At 35.1% G+C, this 22,148-nt stretch overlaps 1 protein-coding gene across 2 annotated transcripts in view; it reads right to left on the reverse strand.

The window, feature by feature from the left end:
- Window positions 1–22,148, reverse strand: part of LOC123865274 (zwei Ig domain protein zig-8-like) — a 142,602-nt gene that overhangs the window by 35,902 nt on the left and 84,552 nt on the right. Inside the window, exon 2 of one of the 2 annotated variants that reach the window (XM_045906225.1) lies at window positions 20,632–20,798. In XM_045906225.1, coding sequence (XP_045762181.1) covers window positions 20,632–20,740 — 109 coding nt within the window. In that variant the 5' untranslated portion in view covers window positions 20,741–20,798. Of the gene's footprint in view, window positions 1–20,616; window positions 20,799–22,148 lie in introns of both variants that reach the window. The other variant, XM_045906224.1, reaches the window with a different exon arrangement.

A 22,148-nucleotide genomic window follows, 5' to 3' on the forward strand; every position in this document is an offset into this window, starting at 1 on the left:
ACCGAAAATATGCGATATCGCTCCGAATCTCAGAAGGAGACTAAACTAAAACCTTCGAAACGCCCGTATTTATGCAAGTTCAATCTTGTTGGCCTCCTAGCAACAGATTGTATGACATCGAATGAGCGAAATATCGATTTTATCAAACTACCTGCATTAGATAAATTAATAATTTTATATTATTTTTGACAACTCAAATCAATTTTTAAAAATAACCTTACAGTAGGCACCCACCAAAACAACCTTAGCGACGAACGGAGGACTCGTCACGCGTGATGTGGTCAAAGATGGGACGCTATACGGATAGCTAGAATATTTATCTTTATTTCGGTATTTTTTAAGGTCATAAATGTCAGAAAACACAAGACAAATAAAATATGAACCCATTTTGAATAAATAACTTTGAATTTGGCTTAGAGAAAAAAAAACCGCTACCCAAGAGCCGCTTTGTGTAATTTGGTAAGAGATCTACGATATAGGGATGTAAACTTGCCCGGTGTATAACACCAAAAGTAGTGAATAGTCTACTAACCCTGCGAGATACGCTAAATAAAATCGCTAACTGGTACATACTTGGATTATTATTAAATATTTTTAGTGAATATATTGCGTTTTTATATTTGACTTTTTAACTTTTTTATTTTTAACTGTCAGGATACGATTATATAGTAAACATGGTGATGGGCACCCTGTTAAGCAGAGATTTTCAATAAGGCCAGAGGCCCTATACTGTAATTAATCAAAATTATGTAAAAACAGAGTAGGTAAATTTTAATACGTTGCAATCGATAAATTATTATTTTCTATTATCGAACATCCATCGATTTGTAACTATCATAATAAAGACTAATCTAATGAGATCTCATTTTTTAATAATCATCGTGAAAGGGAAAAATAGGGAAAAATAGGAAAATAGGCAAATTTTCATATGTGAATGGTATCATTCCATAACGCACACATACTCATCAACTGACAGTTCCCCTGCTTCATTTGACTTTTCGGAGCATACCATCCTGAGTATTTATTCATCCAAGTATGATAGATGTTACATTCAAAAAAGTGGGGATCTCTGTTTTTTTTTTGTAATCGTAACGGGTGGAATTAAAGTTGAAAAAGAGGATATTCTTAGTTCATAAATGTAAATAAAGTAGGTACAATATTAAAAATACCAAGCAATGAAAAACAATTTTAGTATATTTCGTAAATTTTACTATAGGAAGAATTTTCGGGCTTTAGTTTTGAATATTATCTAAGATTATTACCTGGGTATCTATCGTTGCATTTAATGTTATGAGCCAGATAAAAAAACTGTTTAATTCAAACTCTCTTAATATAGAATGATTTTAAAAAAAAAGAAAAATGTTCGTGTTACCACATATTTATTTAGTGGCGTGACTCTTGATGTTCATGTTTTAAATATTAATGGGGAGACCTAAAACAACAAGACACCCGAAAGACAAATAAAGACCTACGTAAACGGAATTTTTGCCACGCCTTTATGACACGTTTTATAGATTTAAAAATAAAACTCTCTGCTTTTCTACCAGAAATGTGCTAAGCAGCTATGCTAAGTCAAAGCTAAGCTACGAAAATATGTGATCTACTAATGCTAAGCGCTAATGCAACAGAGTGGGTAAGATGTGATATGGAAAATGCCCGCCGCCAGGTGGCTGTGTGAGGTGAGGCTCAGGATTACAGGGTGTAATCAGAATGCTAGCAAAAATGAAGACAGGTGATAGATAGTACTGATGATTACTAATAAGATACCATAAAAAACTACGATTTTTTTTATAAAAATCCTATATTTTTTAAAAGTTTCAAATATATTGCAAATAAAACATCTGACTGACGCTAGAGATCAACGAACGTTCCGTAAATATGTCACTCGAAGGCAATGCCGTGTCACAGATGGGGCAATGACCCGGGTTTTGCACGCTATACAATGCGTGTTTGAAAAATACTAAATTACTAAAACTACAAGGTAAGCCAAATGGTTATTGGCATTGGATTGTTTCAAGGAAGTATAATTATAACGTATTTGCTAGCGTTCTAGTTACATAATGTAGGCATCCTCTCCAAATAAAAAACATAGCTTCGTTGAACCCGTTTTCACCAATGCTAAGCTATAATGTGGAGCAATGAAAATGATTGGTGGATATCAAGCACATCCATAACAACGTAGCATAGCACACCTCTGGTGAAAAGCAGCCTAAACGGTGTGACAAGGTCTGCAGCATGTTCGCAAATTTATTTCTCTTTCTCCAACTCATGGCAAAATGAGCTTTGGAGAGTAAGCCGACGTATAAAATATTATAAACACGCGGAAAATGAAAATTTTTAATATTTTCTTAAGACCGTACAAAATTTAATAAACAAAGAACATTTTGGCTTTGTGTATTAAGTTAACGGAAAAGATAAACACATCTTGTTCAGTAGCTTTAAGCTTCTTAAAATGCTTAATAACTTGACTATTAAAAATGTTATGAGAATTTTAACCTAAATGATGATTACTAAGATGCAAGCACAAAGGAAAGTTGATAAAGAGCGAATCTAAAACTTGCTTTTACAGTCTACATGCTCGATATTTCATATTAAATGGTTGAATTTTAAGTGAATATCCCATACTCTTATAAATTTATATTTATCATCATCATCATCATCATGCTAATCCATCGCCGGCCCACTACTAAGCACAGGTCTCCCCTCAGAATAAAAAGGATTTAGTCTATAGTCCACTACACTGGTCAAGTGTGGATAAGCAGACTTTACACGCCTTTGAGAAGATTAAACAGAACTCTGAGGCATGCAGGTTTCCTCACAATATTTTTGTTCATCGTTTAGTGTAACTAAAACGTCCATAGCTCCAATAAGTTACAGATGCATGCCTGGAATCGAAAACCCGACTTCATGAATAAGGTCGAATAAGAGGCGGACGTGTTAACTACTAGGCTATCACAGCTTCACGGATAATAGGTAGAGTTACTATCAAATTCAGATAACCAACATAAAAGTGTAGTTAAACGGGACTACTATTGTATTTAGAAGACTAGCTTTGACAGGCAGTAAAACTAGAATGGGGTCTGTAGGACCCAAGTTTGGTTGCATATCGTAAAAGAATTAAAGCTCCCAGACAAGTTTATACGGCCTTAAAGTTTAAATGTCATGAAATCCATGACTTCTGGGAAAAGTTTCGGTCAAGAAGTTCAAGCTTTTGAAGCTTATTTATATAGAATTCATTAGAACTTTTTTTTTGTTCTCAGTAGACCGTATAAATGTAGAGAGAATCCTTCTACTAATGCGAGGGTGTACTTTGTCTTAGTATTTTTTATATAAACAATGGACAAATTAGCAGTAGGTAAGTAATTTAAGTACCTAATTAAAAAGTAAATAATTAAGGTATTAATAATCAAACAAGTAAAATTAAGTAATTTTACTATATAAATAATTAAAATAGGTCAAATAAATAAATAAAAAGTGTTTGTATAAGTATCCCAAATAATAAAACTATGTTTTTTCTATTAAAATAATATGTAATTACCCGATTTTCTACTCGGCTTCATCCAATTACTGTTTAAAAACATTTAATAAAGACTGCATAGTATTAACAAGCTGTCTTTCAACTTTATAAAAATTTACAAAGTAGTGGTTGGGTATTGTGCTTAAGTTTCCTTCGTGATGAAGAAAAACTTTTTTAATCGATACTACTCGAGAAATAATTAATCTTCTAGAGAGGCTAGAAAGTTTATGGAGTAGTTACAAAGTTGGAGATGGGCTAGCCGTAATACCTACTGCTGCTTAGTATACCCCAATTAAGTCACACTTAGGGTCTACACATACTCACAGAGTGGAGTAGAACCGAATATTTTGATAACAACTTAAAAGACAATGCTTTCGTATTTGGTATAGGTACCTAATGAAAAACAAAACACGGAGCAGCCTTAAAAGTAGTATGCGCCTGGGCGCGCCACGGGTGCACCTTACAGCACCGTCCTTATGATAAACTTAATTATTAAGCTTGTTTTCAATAGTTATCAAAAATGATCATCACTCCGGCTCCACTCCTTTCTACCGGTATGCGTGGTGCCTTATTCTTCTCTTCTCTGAATATCTATCCAACTCAATTTAATCTGCATTAAATTTCAACAAAAAATAGAATAGCAGAGACAGTAAGACATAGAATAACAGAGACAACAAAAAATAAAATAACAGAAACATTCATTAAAAATACATCAAATGCGCTCCACCAGCAGCGAAATCCACGTACCTACACTCATTATTGAGGTTTTTATCTTCAACAATAGCTTTCAGTTTACGCACAATAAATCAGAGAACGGCAACATAATGTAGAATGATCATTCATAAAAGTCATAAGACCATAAACCACATCTAAGCTGTAAATATCAGATTTTCTTTTGTGCATTGTATTCTACAATGGGGCTTTACGATGTTAAATGTTAATATCACATAATAGTGGCCTTGTTCTAGTCTAACTAGGAATCTCTTTTCTCAGAATAATTGCGGCATTAATATAAGCATTTTCCTGTGTTTTCTTCATAAAGTTTTGTGATTGTCTGTTATGAGATGGTGCCAATTCGGTTAACGAGAACACATTGACCCAAATTGGCGAAATGTCGAAGAAAATGAATGCGGTTAAGTAATCAACCATGTCTATATTAACCTACATATTTTTTTGCTAAAGAAGAATACAATTCATTATTAACTTTTATGAGATTCTCAAAGAAAAATTAACTACATAATAACACATACTACCTATACATATAATAATAACCGATACTACCTATAGGTACATATAATATAACGAATAAGACTATACCTACTGTATTATTTTTAATGTTTTGTGTCATGCTGTGGGCGTACCTTAAAATAATAAATAAATAAATAACACAATTTCTAGTACACACTAGTACTATAAATGCGAGAGTGTGTCAATCTGCTTGTATGTCTATCTTATAGTTTTCATGGCCCGTTCTAAACTTAGTACAGACTTCGACTTCTGAGGTACCTTGCATCCCAGCGACAGACATAAGCTATTATCGTACCGAAAAATCGAAGAGTTCCCACGGGATTCTTAAAATACCAGAATCCACGTGGATTAATTCGCGGGCATCATGTATTTGATACATGGACAGCTTGTATCCTGGACACGTATTTCCTTGTATATTTTTATCTCGAAAAATCAAAGATTTCCCACGGGATTTTAAAATCTAAATCCACGCGGAGGTATTTGCAGGCATCATCTAGTATTCAAGCTAGTATTATGGCAATATCTTCAATGTATTCCTTATATGGAGTGCATTAGACCTTACCAATAAAATATTCTTTTCAATAAAATAGCATTCCTATGATAGAATAATCTAGTAAGTGGTACAAAGACGAACTTAGGTACAAATACCTTTTGCATTAAATTTGTAAGCAGGGCTAAGTGCAGTCCGTATTCGAAATGCATTTTGTTAGTCCTCAAACGACTCACTCCACTCGGTGTCTATGCAAATCTGAAATCGTGTAACAAAGTTTGAAGCAGCTGCTGCCAATCGACTGACAAACTCGCAACTAAAAGTTTCAACTTACTTGTAATGTAATTAATTTTGAAATGAAATGGTCTAATGGGTTGCTAACCCATAGACCATTTGGGTATTGTCATCATCGTTTCAACCATAGAACAGACCTCCACTGTTTAAAATAGGATCGTTATTCGCTACGCAGATAACTGCTAATGGTTCTTTTCAAGTAGTACTTTGAGGAATTAGTACATAATAATTCAATGATCTAGTGGAGGAACTCTGACGCTGCGCTTTTGGACGCGGGGTCGTTACTCGAGCACCTAAGGACCCCAACTTTGACAAAAGTCAAACTTTGCAATTAGACATTGTAAGGTCTACATCTCCTGAGGATGCACCGGTGTCGGGGCGAAACGCGTGTCGAGTGGTGTTGGAATTTGTGTGGTGCTGCGTACCATACAGATTTCGTTGGTTTGGCGGATTAAGCTTTTGGTTCCTTGTTTATCATGGACTTCCGCAAAATAACGCCTGCTTCTATAATACATTTCACAGGTTCTTCAAAGTTCAGTCCTAACTATGCTCCTCGCCCATTGTCACTTCAGCTACGCGACTCGTCAGCTATGTGGTTCTGCTATGGATTTCCGCATTGCATTTTAACAGGTGTAGAATAAAATCGAACAGTTTTACAAATAGTTTCAAAGGTGCTGTGAAACAGGATTGAGTCTTTACCTACTTGCAGAGATAAAGATTATAAGCTTGAGTGTTATCAAAATAATGAAAATATAATATGTAAGTATTATCAAAAATTAAGCGTACAATCTTTTTGAATTCAGCCTCAAAAAAAAAGTCCTGAAAACTAATAACCCGTACAAAGCTCAAATTCCTCGAAAACAATGCAACAAAATTAAACCCCGGCACAAAGTTTTGAAATTAGCCGCGTTATTGTCGACTTTACATCGCACTCCTTTCGAGTACCATTGTTTAAACAAAGAATTAGTATGCAAATGGAAGTGGCAAGCGCAGCCCTTCGAACGTTTGCGCGTTTCAAATTATGCGTTTCATTCGTGCGTATTCATTCGATTAAGTTTATCATTATTACGTGCCAACAAAGATGTTATAAAACACCGAATAGGCAAAGCTCATACAGTTGTATTCTAAAAGGAAAATCGTACGCTTGGCATGTCACACATACCCGTAGCGACACACACTACGTAAATATTACTGCGAGAGATACGCATATGCACTAGAGGTGTCAAATATGGTTAGATTCCTATATCATAATATTAATGTTTGTTACAGAAAAATATTGAATATTTTTTACGTTAAAATATATTAACTATCAAAAAAAAAAGCCGCAAGCAGAAACTTGCATGCAAACGATTTTCAACCTTATTGACATATTTCAGAAAACCACATATTAGCAATCTATGAATGATACTGAGCAAGAATATGACAAAATAACAACTTTCTCGTTACCGTCAATAAAGTCGAGAATCGCTTGCACCTGTTTTTCTGTTGCTTTCACCCCTAGCGAACCATTATACAGATTACCACCTTAAAAGCGACGTCTGGGAGGTGTCGGAGGAGGTTCTGTAGAAATATATTATATCACTTTAAAAAAACAAATAATTTTTATTTTGTATTTTTATACTTAAATTACTTCTTTTCATTTTTTTTTTTTATAAGAATCATCAAAAAGAAGTGAGAACTTATCACCGGCGCACTACTGAGCACGGGTCTCCATTTCAATAACACTCAAGTAATAAAAATAGTACCTAACACGATATACTAGTACCAACAAATTTCAAAGGCACTTGTAAACCTTTACTTCAATAAGTACCTACAAGCTTCACAAAAATAAATAATAGATTCTGTATTCCTGGTTAGCACCCTTCAGGTTCAGATACGGAACCCTAAAAAGCATGACAATAAAGAAATCCCGAAAGACGTATAGTATATGGTAATAATTTTACTCTAAATACCTAGGTACCTATACCTACCTACATATTTATGCAAAATTAAAAACAATTGGAATGATAAAGAAATGTCAAGAAGGTACAAAAAGTAGATAAGTTTACCCAGTTACCTATTTAAAAATCGTTTTAGTAACGAGTTTTTATTTTAGCCTTCATCACGGCTAAAACTAATACAAAAATCGAACAACCCAAGCTCATAGCACGCCGGAGCTATAACAGACACTCGGTTCCTATGGCTACCTCCCAGTTCCATCATGAGACCCTGGATATAATCCACTATGCCCACCCGGTTCCATCATGAGACCACACAAACACACACATTTCCAAAAAGACCAATACAATTTACGTACCTAACCTATAATAACAAATATGCGCGTCACAAATCTACAAAATCAAGTAACTAACCTAATCTGTGATAATATCAACTCCGAATATCGAAATATGATATTATTTACATTCAGTATTCACCCACAACCAAGTTCACAAATAAATAAAACTACTGTCCTGATTGAATAGCAAAATCGAAAGAATCTATTTGATAAATGAAACTACCGAGGGGCGATATTCCAAACGAATTAAAAACCAACGCGTAGCGATAGAATATAATATTTTATCGCGTATGATATTCGCAACTGATATCGTGTGACGTAGATCGTAGGTCTATCTTTGGCAAACGCCTCGTCAAATTTAAAAGCAATTACTAATAGAAAATGTATTGCTTTAAAAATTTTATATTAAATATGGGGTTTAAGGAATATCTAATATCCTGAATATTTTTTTATATTGAATATGTATTATAGATAAATTATTTTTTGACACCACTAATATGCACCCTGTGACACCTACGAGCGTGCTTCAAAAAAATGATGATTTGTTACCTGGGTTTCGTGCCAAATGCAATGATAATTTCAGTCAAGCATCGAAAGTGTTAAAAAAAAAAGATTCCGACGAATTGAGAACCTCCTCCTTTTTTCGAAGTCGGTTAAAAAACAGCTCCGATTGTGCTGTAATGTTTGATTAATCTAGGCATTTACAAATTACGCGCTATTTCTCTACTAAAATCGTTAGGTAAAATATTTTCATGATGGGTACTAGATTTGCTAGCTTCTGCATTTCCCATTTATTATTTAGCTCAAAAATACTTGTTACCACTTTAGAGTAATTGGATCATTAGTTGTGAAGCGTGATAACGGAAGCATAGTGGTAAAATGTTATTACAAAATAGGGATTTTAAGTTTAAAACCCTTCAAACTAATGCCATTCGCTCCATACCATACACAAGAGTTTTTAAATTGTATTATAATTATTGACCTCATTTAGCATAACTTTTGCGGACCACTGTCACAATTCACGACAGTTGGTGAACTTATAATAAAACGTCGAGGCTTCATCTATATTGGCAGGCGTCAAATGTTACCTAGATTTGACGCTAGACTATGAAATGACTAGTTTTCTTTGATTTCTCGTCACATTTTGCTCAATATTGGGCTCAACACAGATGTCGATTTCAGAATCAAACCGTGAGTTTCCCCACTCTAGTTCACTCTACCATTGTCTAAATCAGAAATTTAGTATGCAAATGGAAGTGGCATGCAAAGTTTACCTGCCAGCGTTTAACGTAAGTTTAAAATTACGTGTAATATAACGATGCGATAACTTAGAGTGCTTTAACATTGGAATTTTAGCGGCACATATTTTCCAGGATCATAAAACTACGTGGTTTCCACTAGAAAATAAAATGCGTGGCAAATGTGCGGTGCTATCATACTATTAAGAACCTGTCTAGAGGGTTCAATTGCTTTACGGTGACCATGCGTTTTGAACGTGAGTGAAAAGTGTCATCTCTCTTCTACCCTGCACAATAACCCTATCTTATCGGAACAAGCTACATTTTTATCGGCATTAAAATTGCAGGGTTTTGATTCGTGCGTTTTCGACGATAGAATCTGAAGTAATCTTAAGGATTTTGAATATACCATGTCTGAAATTATTTTATGAACGAAGGGTTTTAACTCAAACTACTGCAAAAACAAACACTTAAGTTAAATAAGTTCACATCAACTAAATATGTAGCTCAAGCTTTTTAGCTTTTGTATATTAAGTTCTGCAAAAGTTGTGATGATTAATTTCTTTTCATATAAGTAGATTTAATTTAAATATAATATAACCTTTCCTAAGTATAAGTTAATTCTCGCGTTCCCTTTTGCGTAGATGAAAGTTTTTAGGATCCTGTCAAAATTTCTCAAAATATGTATTTTAGTGAGTCTTTGTTATATAGAGGACCTAGCAAAATTTCAGGTTTAAAGATTCACCAGTTTAGAGCGTGTCTGTCGGTCAGTCACGTTAATGTATTTTTGTATAAGTTGTAGAATTAATATTAGCACTAACAAAACCAGCCATTATTTTAATTTACTATGTATTAAGATACAAGCATCGGATACGATTCGACGAAAAAAATAATATTATGAATAATGTAGACTCGCTAAGAATGATTATGTTATGAGATTTCCCCAGCTAACAGTTATGGTAATCATAATGCGTGACGCGTGTAATGACAGGAAGATGTCTTTGCACGGGCATGTTAATTTAATTGAATGAAAGATTACAGCAGTGTTTTAATATAAATTGATTATTTAATACACATTATTTATTATGTAATATTCATTATACAACAATTGTTTATGACGTAGGAGATTCTCATAAATAGGTTTATTAAAGCAGAGCTATGCTGTGCTGATATTGTGCTATACCGATTTGACTTGGTGTATACGCTGAATGAAATATATTATATAAATATAATATAATAAACGGACTATTTCCATTTAAATAAAATGCTTTAAAATATCTCTTATTTCTATAAATCAAAAAGGAATTACAACTAGATTAAATAAATTAAAAGTAAAGGTGACTGACTGACTGATCTATCAACGCACTGCTCAAACTTCTGGACTGATCAGACTGTTTGGCATGTAGATAGCAATTATGACATAGACATCCGTTAAAAAAGGATTTTTGAAAACTTAACTCCTAAGGGGCAAATAGGGGTTTGAAGTTTGTGTTGACAAAGTCGTGGGCTTAAGCTAGTTTTAATAATAATCGAATACCATCATTGATAAAATTATTGTAATAGTCTTATATTCGATTCATAAAACATTTCTCTGAAAAGTCACTTATGCATCATCATACGTTCAGTCCATAGCTGGAACATGGTTCTTTTATGGGGACTCCCACATGCCACGGTCTTGTGCCACCTGAATCCAGGGCTACCTATTGGGGCCATCTTCATAGGTGGTCTTCCGATCTTTCACACAATAACTTTTACTACAAATTCATTTCCATAAAATCATACTTCTAAAGCGAAACACCTACTAATACAAAAAGCATGCAAACCTTTTTGTTCCCATGTCACATCTAGCATCTATATGCAGGCACGGGCCCTAATGAAACTCATTATTGCCATCCGTGCACACTAAAACGTCCTTTGTTTGTTGTTATATTTTGGAAATGGTACCTTCGTGCCGAGGTTAATACAGTATTGTTTAAAATCGGTCAAGTACGAGTCGGATTCGCACATGAAGGGTTCCGTACCATCCACATTCCGTACCGCACAAGAAAAAACTCTTTTTAATTTTTTAGGGTTTCGTACCAGTTTGTTGTCTGTCTGTCTGTCTATCTGTCTGTCTGCCTGCCAAGAAAATCTATAGGGTACTTCCCATTGACCTAGAATCAAGAAATTTGGCAGGTAGATAGGTCTGATAGCATAAGTACCTACAGGAAGCAATCCGAAAACCATGAATTTGTGGTTACATCACAAAAAAAAAATGAAATCAGAATTTCTTTGATTTCCCGGAAAAGAAAGTCTATACCAGTATCTGTGATGTGAGTTATCTTTGTACCAAATTTCATAAAAATCGGTTTAACAGATATAGGTCTTTAATAATCTCATGGGAACTCTTTGATTTTCTGGGATAAAAAAAATTCATATTAAAACAAAATTAGAAATCCAAGAGTGAAGCTCGCCCGACTTCATACCTAGGTACATTACATGTGTAGCTAAACAAAAATTATTTTCTACTTTTTAGTGTTTTTGGTTTTTGAAGTCGGTTTTATTTTTCTTTTGAAAATTTTTTATTTCACAATTTTTAGTGGCCCCACTGTACTATAATATGCTATGCCCAGTTAAAACCCTACTGTTTACTAAGCTATTACAGTGATCGCGAGCAATTTGCTCTTATTCATTAAGGAGTTCTGTTCTCCATCTCCGAAGATATTCATCAGATCTTCACCAAATTTATATGGGACCACCTGCACAGTATACCCTTTCGAACAAAAAAAAAATTTTCCAAATTGGTCCAGGGGTCTCTGAGTAATCGGGGAACATACATAAAAAAAAAAAAATAAAAAAAAAAAAAAAAAAAAAAAGATCCCGACGAATTGAGAACCTCCTCCTTTTTTGGAAGTCGGTTAAAAAGTAGTCTTTGTCCGACACGTCCGTTGGTAGGTACTAAGCGAGCTTTGTACACATCAAAATCAGCTAAACGGATGGGCTGTGAGAAGCTTCGAGACAGACAGACAGACACACTTTGGCATTTATCATATTAAGTACCTATGGAGAATGTATGATCATCAATATGAACACAATAAGATCAAGCTCAATCATAACATTTTTACATACAGCACCAGCCAAGTTGCCAGCAGAATTTAAACATCAAAAGTGAGTTCTGCCTTCCATTCATTTTTAACCCACATTTTACAGAGCTTATACCTACAGGAAATAAATGTTTCTCCCTTTTCATTTCGGAGTGACGTTATCCAATTTTTCGGAAAACAATCCCGAATGTAATTTTTTGTATGCCATACAATACAAGTATGTTTCTGAAATCCAATTAAAAAATTTATATTTTGCGGTTTAAACTTTATTGCTTGCTCCAACAAGTAGGTACCTACCTACTTGATATATTTCTTTCTCTTATACCGTAATGATTCTTCCAGATCGAAAAGATATCTTTGTCTTTAAAAAAAACTAAAGTGTTTAAGTTAGGAAAATAGCTATTTCTATTAGTATCATTAGGTATTATGCGTATAATCTGAGAAAGGACTCGTTGGGTTTGCCAAGTCAAAAGTAGCCAACGTTTTGTTGACAGTTGACGTATATTTACACATACCTATAGCAAAAATACGAAAGTACGAATAATCTAAGAAATGATTTTGCTCGATGTTTCAACTATCATGTTAAAAGTATATTTTACTGTACTTTTTAACACCCGATCCAAAAAGAGGGGTTTTATAAGTTTGACGTGTGTATCTGTGTATCTGTCTGTGGCATCGTAGCTCCTAAACTAATGAACCGATTTTAATTTAGTTGTTTTTGTTTGAAAGGTGGCTTGATCGAGAGTGTTTTTAGCTATGATCCAAGAAAATCGGTTCAGCTGTTTGAAAGTTATCAGCTCTTTTCTAGTTACTGTAACCTTCACTTGTCGGGGGTGTAAAATTTTTTAATTTACACTTGTGACAAGACAGTTGACACAAATGTAATTGCCACTTAAAGCAATTAATATGGCGAGACTTTTCTTAGGTTCTACGCGTAATATGTCAAGTTTTTGAAAAGGACTACCTACATATTCATATTTCATACAAGTTCACTTACTTGACTAGATTAGATACAAAAATGTTTCCACGTTTACTTGCCGGTATTTAGAGACAACTAGGAGACGTAAGTAACTAAGTAGGTAAGTAGGTACTATTACTTATTAATAATAATAAATAATTATTATTATTGTTATTATCCACACAGCAAATACCTAATTATTAACGACGGATTAACATGTTACAAACCAAATCGCAATTCCAAATATTGGGTGCTAATATTGATAATAGCATATTAATATTCCGGTATGCGATAAATCTATTTGCCCCAAATAATCGCATTAGTCGTTCAAACAAACAAATATTTCTATGTATGGTTGATACAAGGATACGGTTAAGGAAAATCTTTCTCTATTGTCTAGTTTTATATTGGTCAACGGCGACAATCTTCATAGACTACAGGCCCATGTTCAAAAATGGATGGGTCATATGAACCACCAGGTGACGTATACAGGACGATATAAGAGCATAAAATAATAAGATTCAGCACTATGCCGTCACTTGTAAGCTGTCCAACAGAGTGCTGGTGAGAATTCAAAAGTGCAGGTAGAGTGAGTACATTTTGGTCATATATTTTTGTACGGCATTTTTACCATCGATAGATCCATGAAAAATAATAAGAAAGCGCGCAGTGCCGTAAAAAAATGGTGCGCCACAAAGTCAGTAAATTTTTTGATTTTCTGACATTTTCCGGGGTAAATTTGGTCATTTAATTCTGTACGGCACTAGTTTCATACTGTTTCAATACAGCCTCTAATCCATTATTCCGCAACGCCGTACAAAAATCATGCGACAAGGGGAAAAAATTGAGGGTAGCAACCCCCTTTCTTTCCGTGGTCCGGGGGGTGATTTGAAACAACATAAAATTAATTTATTTTGAAAGTGTTTTATGCATAGATAATATTTTTTTACATGCCGTATATTTTCGTTGGTCCAAAGGTTTGTAGGGGATGTGGATATTATATACACACCCGTTCACTTCAGTTAGACGGCATAGTGATTTTATCATATTATCAATTATTCTCTTCAAAAATATGTTAATGCCGTACAGTATCAGATGGCCATAAAGTACTACACCCTTAAAATGGTAGCGTCATTTTCATCAGCCTAAAAGATATGGTCTGCATTAAAATGTACGGCATATTTTTTTCCTAATTTATTTATCTTAATACTATTTAAAACAAGGGAAAAGCGTAGAAAATTGCTATATTTTATTAATCTATGAATATTTAAACTTTTGCAATAATTTGAAAAATTTCAGTTTTTGTATTTCTCTATAATTTTTTTTAGAACAGTTTTTTTTGAACGGCAATACTATACAACAATAGTATTTTACACTATCATGTTAAAAAAAAGTTGCCGTACAGAGTCAAATGATTTTACAGCTTTAAAAATCAAGTATACCATGAAATTAAGATAATTATTGATACACATTCAAATGAACACTAATTTTTTGACGGCATTATTTTTAATAGTACTTTTGAGTGCTAGATAATGTTTTGGAATCAAAGCCGTACTTTTTCAAATCACCCCCCGGACCACGAAAAGAGAGGGGGTTGCTACCCTCAATTTTTTCCCCTTGTCGCATGATTTTTGTACGGCGTTGCGGAATAATGGATTAGAGGCTGTATTGAAACAGTATGAAACTAGTGCCGTACAGAATTAAATGACCAAATTTACCCCGGAAAAGGTCAGAAAATCAAACAATTTACTGACTTTGTGGCGCACCATTTTTTTACGGCACTGCGCGCTTTCTTATTATTTTTCATGGATCTATCGATGGTAAAAATGCCGTACAAAAATATATGACCAAAATGTACTCACTCTACCTGCACTTTTGAATTCTCACCAGCACTCTGTTGGACAGCTTACAAGTGACGGCATAGTGCTGAATCTTATTATTTTATGCTCTTATATCGTCCTGTATACGTCACCTGGTGGTTCATATGACCCATCCATTTTTCAACATGGGCCTGTAGTCTATCAGTCTACATGACATTTTATAACCCCCGACCCAAAAAGAGAGGTGTTATAAGTTTGACGTCTGTATCTGCGTATCTGTGTATCTGTCTGTGGCATCGTAGCTCCTAAACTAATGAACCGATTTTAATTTAGTTCTTTTGTTTGAAAGGTGGCTTGATCGAGAGTGTTCTTAGCTATAATCCAAGAAAATCGGTTCAGCCGTTTGAAAGTTATCAGCTCTTTTCTAGTTACAGTAACCTTCACTAAACTTCTTCTTCTCTCTGGGCTGGTTTACGCACTTAAACGTTTCCGTCTGTTGTGCGTTTCACTAAACTTATTGGGGGTGTTATAAATTTTTAATTTACACTTTTATTAACGGCTGAACCCCTGAATCGATTTAAACCTTAGTAATGCACAGAAATAGCTGTAAATAAATAAAATACATTTTATCCCGAAAAGTCAAAGAGCTCCCACGAGATTTTCAAAATCCTGAATCCACGATATACCTACCTTCTGATAATAAAACCAAATCATTATTTAGTAGGTACTTATATAATGTCTGTAAACTTGTACGATAACACATTTTTAGGCCCTAATCAGGGGAGAATGCCTAACTTTAACAAAAGCCTCGTGCCATAGGTAGTACCTACATAATATAGGTAAATAATAGATATGTAGGACACACGCATTTAGTTCCCCGAAATATGCATTTACTTAAGTAGGTACTTATTCCGAATTGGTTTTTGTAAATTATTATTTATAACCTAACTAGCTGATGCCCGCGACTTCGTCGCGTGGATGTAGGTTTTTTAAAATTCCCGTGGGAACTCTTTGATTTTCCGGGACAAAAAGTAGCCTATGTGCTAATCCAGGGTATAATCTATCTCCATTCTAAATTTCAGCCCAATCCGTCCAGTAGTTTTTGCGTGAAGGAGTAACAAACATACACACACACACACACACACACACACACACACATACAAACTTTCTCCTTTATAATATTAGTGTGATAGTGTGATTAAAAATTTACGAAAGAAATTACGAGGAAACTGTAGTATTGGATTAGGTTTTAGGGATCTTTGGGTAGTTTGTATTAATCGCTAATATTATTGAAGTTATTTTTTTTTACAACAAAAGAAACAGTTATATTTCAACTTGTATTCAATTCCCATTTATGCCCAGACATATAATTTTATTTTTCGAATAATAATAATGAAAACTGGATTTATTGGGTGTCCCTATTGCTCAATCAATATACTTAATCAAATTAAAGGCATTGTTAACATGATCTACCCTTGTACTGTATAGTGCATCGAACTGAGACCTGATGGAAATTGTAAGTAAATCAATAAATGCTTCCGCCATTGTTCCGAGCAAACAAAGTTAACTTCCTGGAGAGAGTAATATGAAACAATGCACACGCAGTTGTGGCACAAACCGCATATTGCAATTTGCAAACGGGCTTTTAATATTTGCACTCCACCATCATTCTTTGCTTAGCTTTAATAAACAAGTGTAAATTAAAAATTTATAACACCCCCGACGATCCAAAGTATCTGAGTTTTCCAAAACATCATTTTCAAATAAATAATTATGTATTTATATAGGCAACGTCCATCTTGACAGCTTGACATTTGTCTATTGACATAATATTATGAAACGGTTATCTAACCTTCTTTTCTACAAGAAAACTAGAAAAGAGCTGATAACTCTTAAACGGCTAAACCAATTTTTTTAGATTATAGCTAAGAACACTCTCGATCAAGCCACCTTTCAAACAAAAAAAACTAAATTAAAATCGGTTCATTTGTTTAGGCGCTACGATGCCACAGACAGATACACAGATACACAGATACACAGATACACAGATACACAGATACACAGACACACAGATACACAGATACACACGTCAAACTTATAACACCCCTCTTTTTGGGTCGGGGGTTAAAAAGGATCCATGAGAGTTGCAAACATAAATATTGTTACAGCGATGTTTATCAAATAAAAGACGCGATGGAAAGAAAACACCGCCCTCCAAAAGTCCAATATTATCATTATTTTGTTTTACAAAAAATATTGTCTTTGTAAACTAAAATTTTTTGTTAATATTTTTCTTTCTCTATTTGCAATCCACTAGTATCCTTTGAGACGGCCTCTAAAAGTTTTTTAACCCCCGACCCAAAAAGAGGGGTGTTATAAGTTTGACGTGTGTATCTGTGTATCTGTCTGTGGCATCGTAGCTCGTAAACTATTGAACAGATTTTAATTTACTTTGTTTTGTTTGAAAGGTGGCGTGATCGAGAGTGTTCTTAGCTAGAATCCAAGAAAATCGGTTCAGCCGTTTGAAAGTAATCAGCTCTTTTTTAGTTACTGTAACCTTCACTTGTCGGGGGTGTTATACATTTTTAATTTACAATTGTATTGTAGAGAAAATAATAATTATAGTATTGTCTGTAAAATTGTGATTGGTTGGTGAATCAAAATGGTTAACGCCCACTGAGATTTTTGTCTCTATCAATTGTATGGGATTACGTAACAGAGAGAGCGCTATACCAATTTCTTTCCGCGGATAGGGTACAGGGTACAGCAGTTCCTGGCCCCATGTCCGTTTCGACATCTGTGAATGCTACAAGAGGCCCCAGTGTAACCTTTCACGTTCAAACTATTCGTATACCTTTTTTTAGTATGGATTACAAAAAAATTGAAAAGTTTTCTGTCCATTTCCCGTTCTTAATAAATGACAGATTTAAGCACAGTCAATGTTAAAGTCCCAAACGCATTTGCTCTGCGCTGTAGCAGCGCTTGGCTCGATAGGTATATTATATTCATATAAACTAAGAATATATGCGCGTCGCACCGCATAACAGATGTAATTCCCAACGAGTCACACTTTAGCTGTGGTGTGACTCGTTGGGAGAACATTTTCGAAAAACTCCCAACGAGTCACATTACTGTTACTCGTTTTGGTGTGACTCGTTGGGAACCCACCGATAGCATTTTGGAAAATACTTACTCGCGTCGCGTTTTGTCACTAGACGATAGAGTTTAGATAACGGGCTCTAAAAACAAATGTCAATAGGACTCTACCTTACTTAACCAGCCCTCCATGTAAATACATTGAATTCAATGTTTGTACCCAATTGTTTGTACAACTAATGCGATTATTTGGGGCAAATAGATTTATCGCGCAACAGAATATGTTATTACCGATGTTGTCGACGCAAATATTGTTATTTAGAATTGCGATTTGTGTTTGTAACAACAACAACATGTTAGCTTGTGTACTTATCGTACTAGTTTATTTAAACTAAGAGTTCCAAAACCAAAAACATAAAAAAATACAAGACTATGTATTTTTTTATTTTTAATGTACAGTCAAAGGCCGTAAGTCCTTTAGTACCTTAATGATTATAATCGCGTGGCACGGTTATGCACACGCATAACCTAATGCCTATGCCAAACTAGACTGAAGCTAAGATATCTAGAGCTATCAAGAAAGATGCCAAGCTTTGACCACAGTTCAAGGAGAGACACACTACACCGACGCCTTTGATCTTGTGATACATGACGACCACAACGACTCTCATATAGGTCCCGGAATTACTGGGGCCGTCTCAGATCGCTCCCTTACCACACGATTGCTGTGCCTAGATGGCTTCCTTGAATTATACTATCCTTACTCTGTGTTTTGGCTGTGCCGGTATGCCCCGTGCCTAAGACTGAATCATCAACATCACAAAAACGCAGTGAGAACAAAGTGAAGAGCTAAGTTGTCGTCATACATAAATCAAAATTAAAATACTTATCTTTAAAAGCAACAAGTGTAAATTAAAAATTTATAACACCCCTGAGAAGTGAAGGTTACAGTAACTAGAAAAGAGCTGATAACTTTCAAACGGCTGAACCGATTTTCTTGGATTATAGCTAAGAACACTCTCGATCAAGCCACCTTTCAAGCAAAAGAGACTAAATTAAAATCGGTTCATTAGTTTAGGAGCTAAGATGCCACAGACAGATACACAGATACACACGTCAAACTTATAACACCCCTTTTTGGGTCGGGGGTTAATGAAAATGGAAATGCAAATGGAATCAAAGCGCAGAACCGAAATTCATTCAAATGCCATCTGTAAATAACATTCGATGATTTCACAGCCAGCTATAGCAAAGTGAATGCGATCGTAAAGACAAAGTAATGGCCAATTACTATCCTATTGCTAGCGTCACTAATTAGGTTTATGCGGAATATGGTAATTCGAATAATACTGGCCGTTTTGAACGCCAAACGCTGTTTAGACGTTTCGACGCTAAAATTAGATTGCTACTGGAGACTAAGCTGAAATATTGATTTCTGCATCAACAAAGTTGAGACGCCAAATGGAAAACATTATATTGTGTTTACTGTTTATCCGTTTCGAGTATCTTTAAAATAACACTGAATATACATCTTTAAGGTAAACGCGTCCCATATTAGGCCATCGGGATTATCATTCTAGCTCGTCGGAAAGTACCATATAATATGTTTTGATTCCTTTTTCTCGACAGACACGACAGACAGACGGACAACGAAGTGATCTTATAAGGGTTTCTTTTTTCTTTTGAGGTACGGAACCTCGGAAAAAATTAAAATTAAATTAAAATAACTTCAAAAATAATGAAATTAAACATGGAGTTAAAGAATTAAAGCGCAGTAGCAAAGTTCATTCAAATGCCATCTGTATATCACATTCGATGATTTCACAGCCAGCTATAGCAAAGTGAATGCGATCGTAAAGACAAAGTAATGGCCAATTACTATCCTATTGCTAGCGTCACTAATTAGGTTTATGTGGAATATGGTAATTCGAATAATACTGGCCGTTTTGAACGCCAAACGCTGTTTAGACGTTTCGGAGCTGAATTAGATTTCCACTGGGGACTAAGCTGAAATTGATTTCTACAAAGTTAGACGCCAAATGGAATACATTATGTGTTTACTCTTTATCCGGGTATTTTAAACAAGAGTGGATAGGCATCTTTTGGATAAACCTTTATTAGCCCTGATGCCTATAACACAAGTGTAAAACTTATTTTAGGCATCAGTGGCTTAACCTAATTCTTGATGTAATTTTTTATGGGGAAACAATAAAAAAAAAAAAAAAAAAACGCGACCCATCTTAGGTCACATTATCACTTTCCATCAGGTGTTATTGTGGCCAAGCGCGTGCCGTGCCTATAATAAATAAATAAATAAAAAGTGATGGCTCCATATAGATTGTGTTTCAGTATATATTATGTTATAGTATTTTTTATAAGAGAAAGGGGTATGTATGGGTTTAATAAAAAAAAAAACTACCATACCCCGTCCAGGTTAGCTCGCTTCCATCTTAGACTACATCATCACTTACCACCTGGTGACACTGCAGTCAAGGGCTAACTTGCATATGAATAAAAAAATAAAAAAAATCTTAAACGAGAGGTCACGCCGTTGCGTAAAGAAAAGAAGAAAAAGTGATAAACAAATTACATCTTACCTTTTTGAACCGTACCCTGGCTTTCATTGAAGAACCCCAGTACCATGCTAACGATTACAACCAGACCAATCTTGAGACGATAGCCCATGCGCGCTCTCATACCTCCTAGCCCTGTCAGCCCCATGCTAACCCTGTCGCATCCATTCGTTATATGCCAACCGACGGACTGTACGATGCATTGTCTGAAACAAATAAAAAATCTATGTTCAACATTTTTTTTTTTTAATTTATAGACCTAACGCTTGGCTGCAATCAGACCTGCTAGCAAGTGATGATGCAGCCTAAGGTGCGTGCTTGTCTAGAAGTTGCTGATTCACTCTCAACTTGAAGGTACCCATATTAAACGTGGAAGGGAAAACTGATACTGGAAGGGCGTTCCATATCCTAGCGGTTCGGAATAGAAACGAGGAAGCAAATCGCTTCGTACGTGTCCGAGAATTTTCAACTACGTACGGATGCAGACCTTGACGATGCCTTGCAGTAGGATGGTAGAAAGGTGGAAATATCAACAAATAAAGATAAATTTATCTGGCTCAACAACAAATAAAACATAAACATAACAATTACTTAGGTATATTAGTTATAATAAAAAATTACTGTGCACCTGTTTCCCGAACTAGTAAAAACTGTGTGTAGGAAAACAGGGCTTCCAGCTCGGTGAATACAAAACAAACTAAAGAAAATATGTTATGCGTGTGTATGTGCAGATCCACTACTGTATGGACTCCTCTCGGAATGAGAAGGGTTTTGGCCGAATGGGCAAAATGTGGATTGGCAGAGAGACCTTAGAGAACTTTCAGGCATGCAGATTTCCTCATCGATGTTTTCCTTCACCGTTAAAGCAAGTGATATTTACTTGCTTAAAACGCACATACCTAACTCCGAAAGTTACAGGAGGGCGCACGGAATTGAATCCCCAATCTGCCCAATAGGACCTAACTCACTAGTCACTAATTACGTAAGTACTTAGAAATATAATTAGTGTTAGGTACGTCTATGTAGGTACTTGGTTCATAATTATTCATTTCTACTTTGGGATGGCAAACGATATTTTAGTATGAAATTCGTTTAATGTTGATAGAAGCACAATGAGAATGTCAAGCACCCATCAAGATACGCTTCAAAACTGATAGACCACGTCTAAGGAAAGCCTCTGTCAGCAAAATACTTTCACACCGTGTCATGTTCTTTGTTCAGGCAGCTTTTTTACTCAACTACGGGGGAAATTTAGCAACTATGTGTGTGTGTTTGATTACCAACAGGACTTAAGGGATAAGGTACTAGGACTCCACTGTCCGTCCGTCCGTCCGACCGTTCATCCGTCAGCGGGCTGTATCTCGTGAACCGTAATAGGTAGACAGTTTTATCCATACTTCCATACTAATATTATAAATGCGAAAGAGTGTCTGTCTGTCTGTCTGCTACCTTTTCACGGCCCTACAGTTTAACCGATTTTGACGAAATTTGGTACAGAGTAAGCTTATATCCCGGGGATGGACATAGGCTACTTTATATTCCGGAAAATCAAAGAG

Source organism: Maniola jurtina, chromosome 5, assembly GCF_905333055.1.
Source record: "Maniola jurtina chromosome 5, ilManJurt1.1, whole genome shotgun sequence".
Classification (NCBI taxonomy): domain Eukaryota; kingdom Metazoa; phylum Arthropoda; class Insecta; order Lepidoptera; family Nymphalidae; genus Maniola; species Maniola jurtina.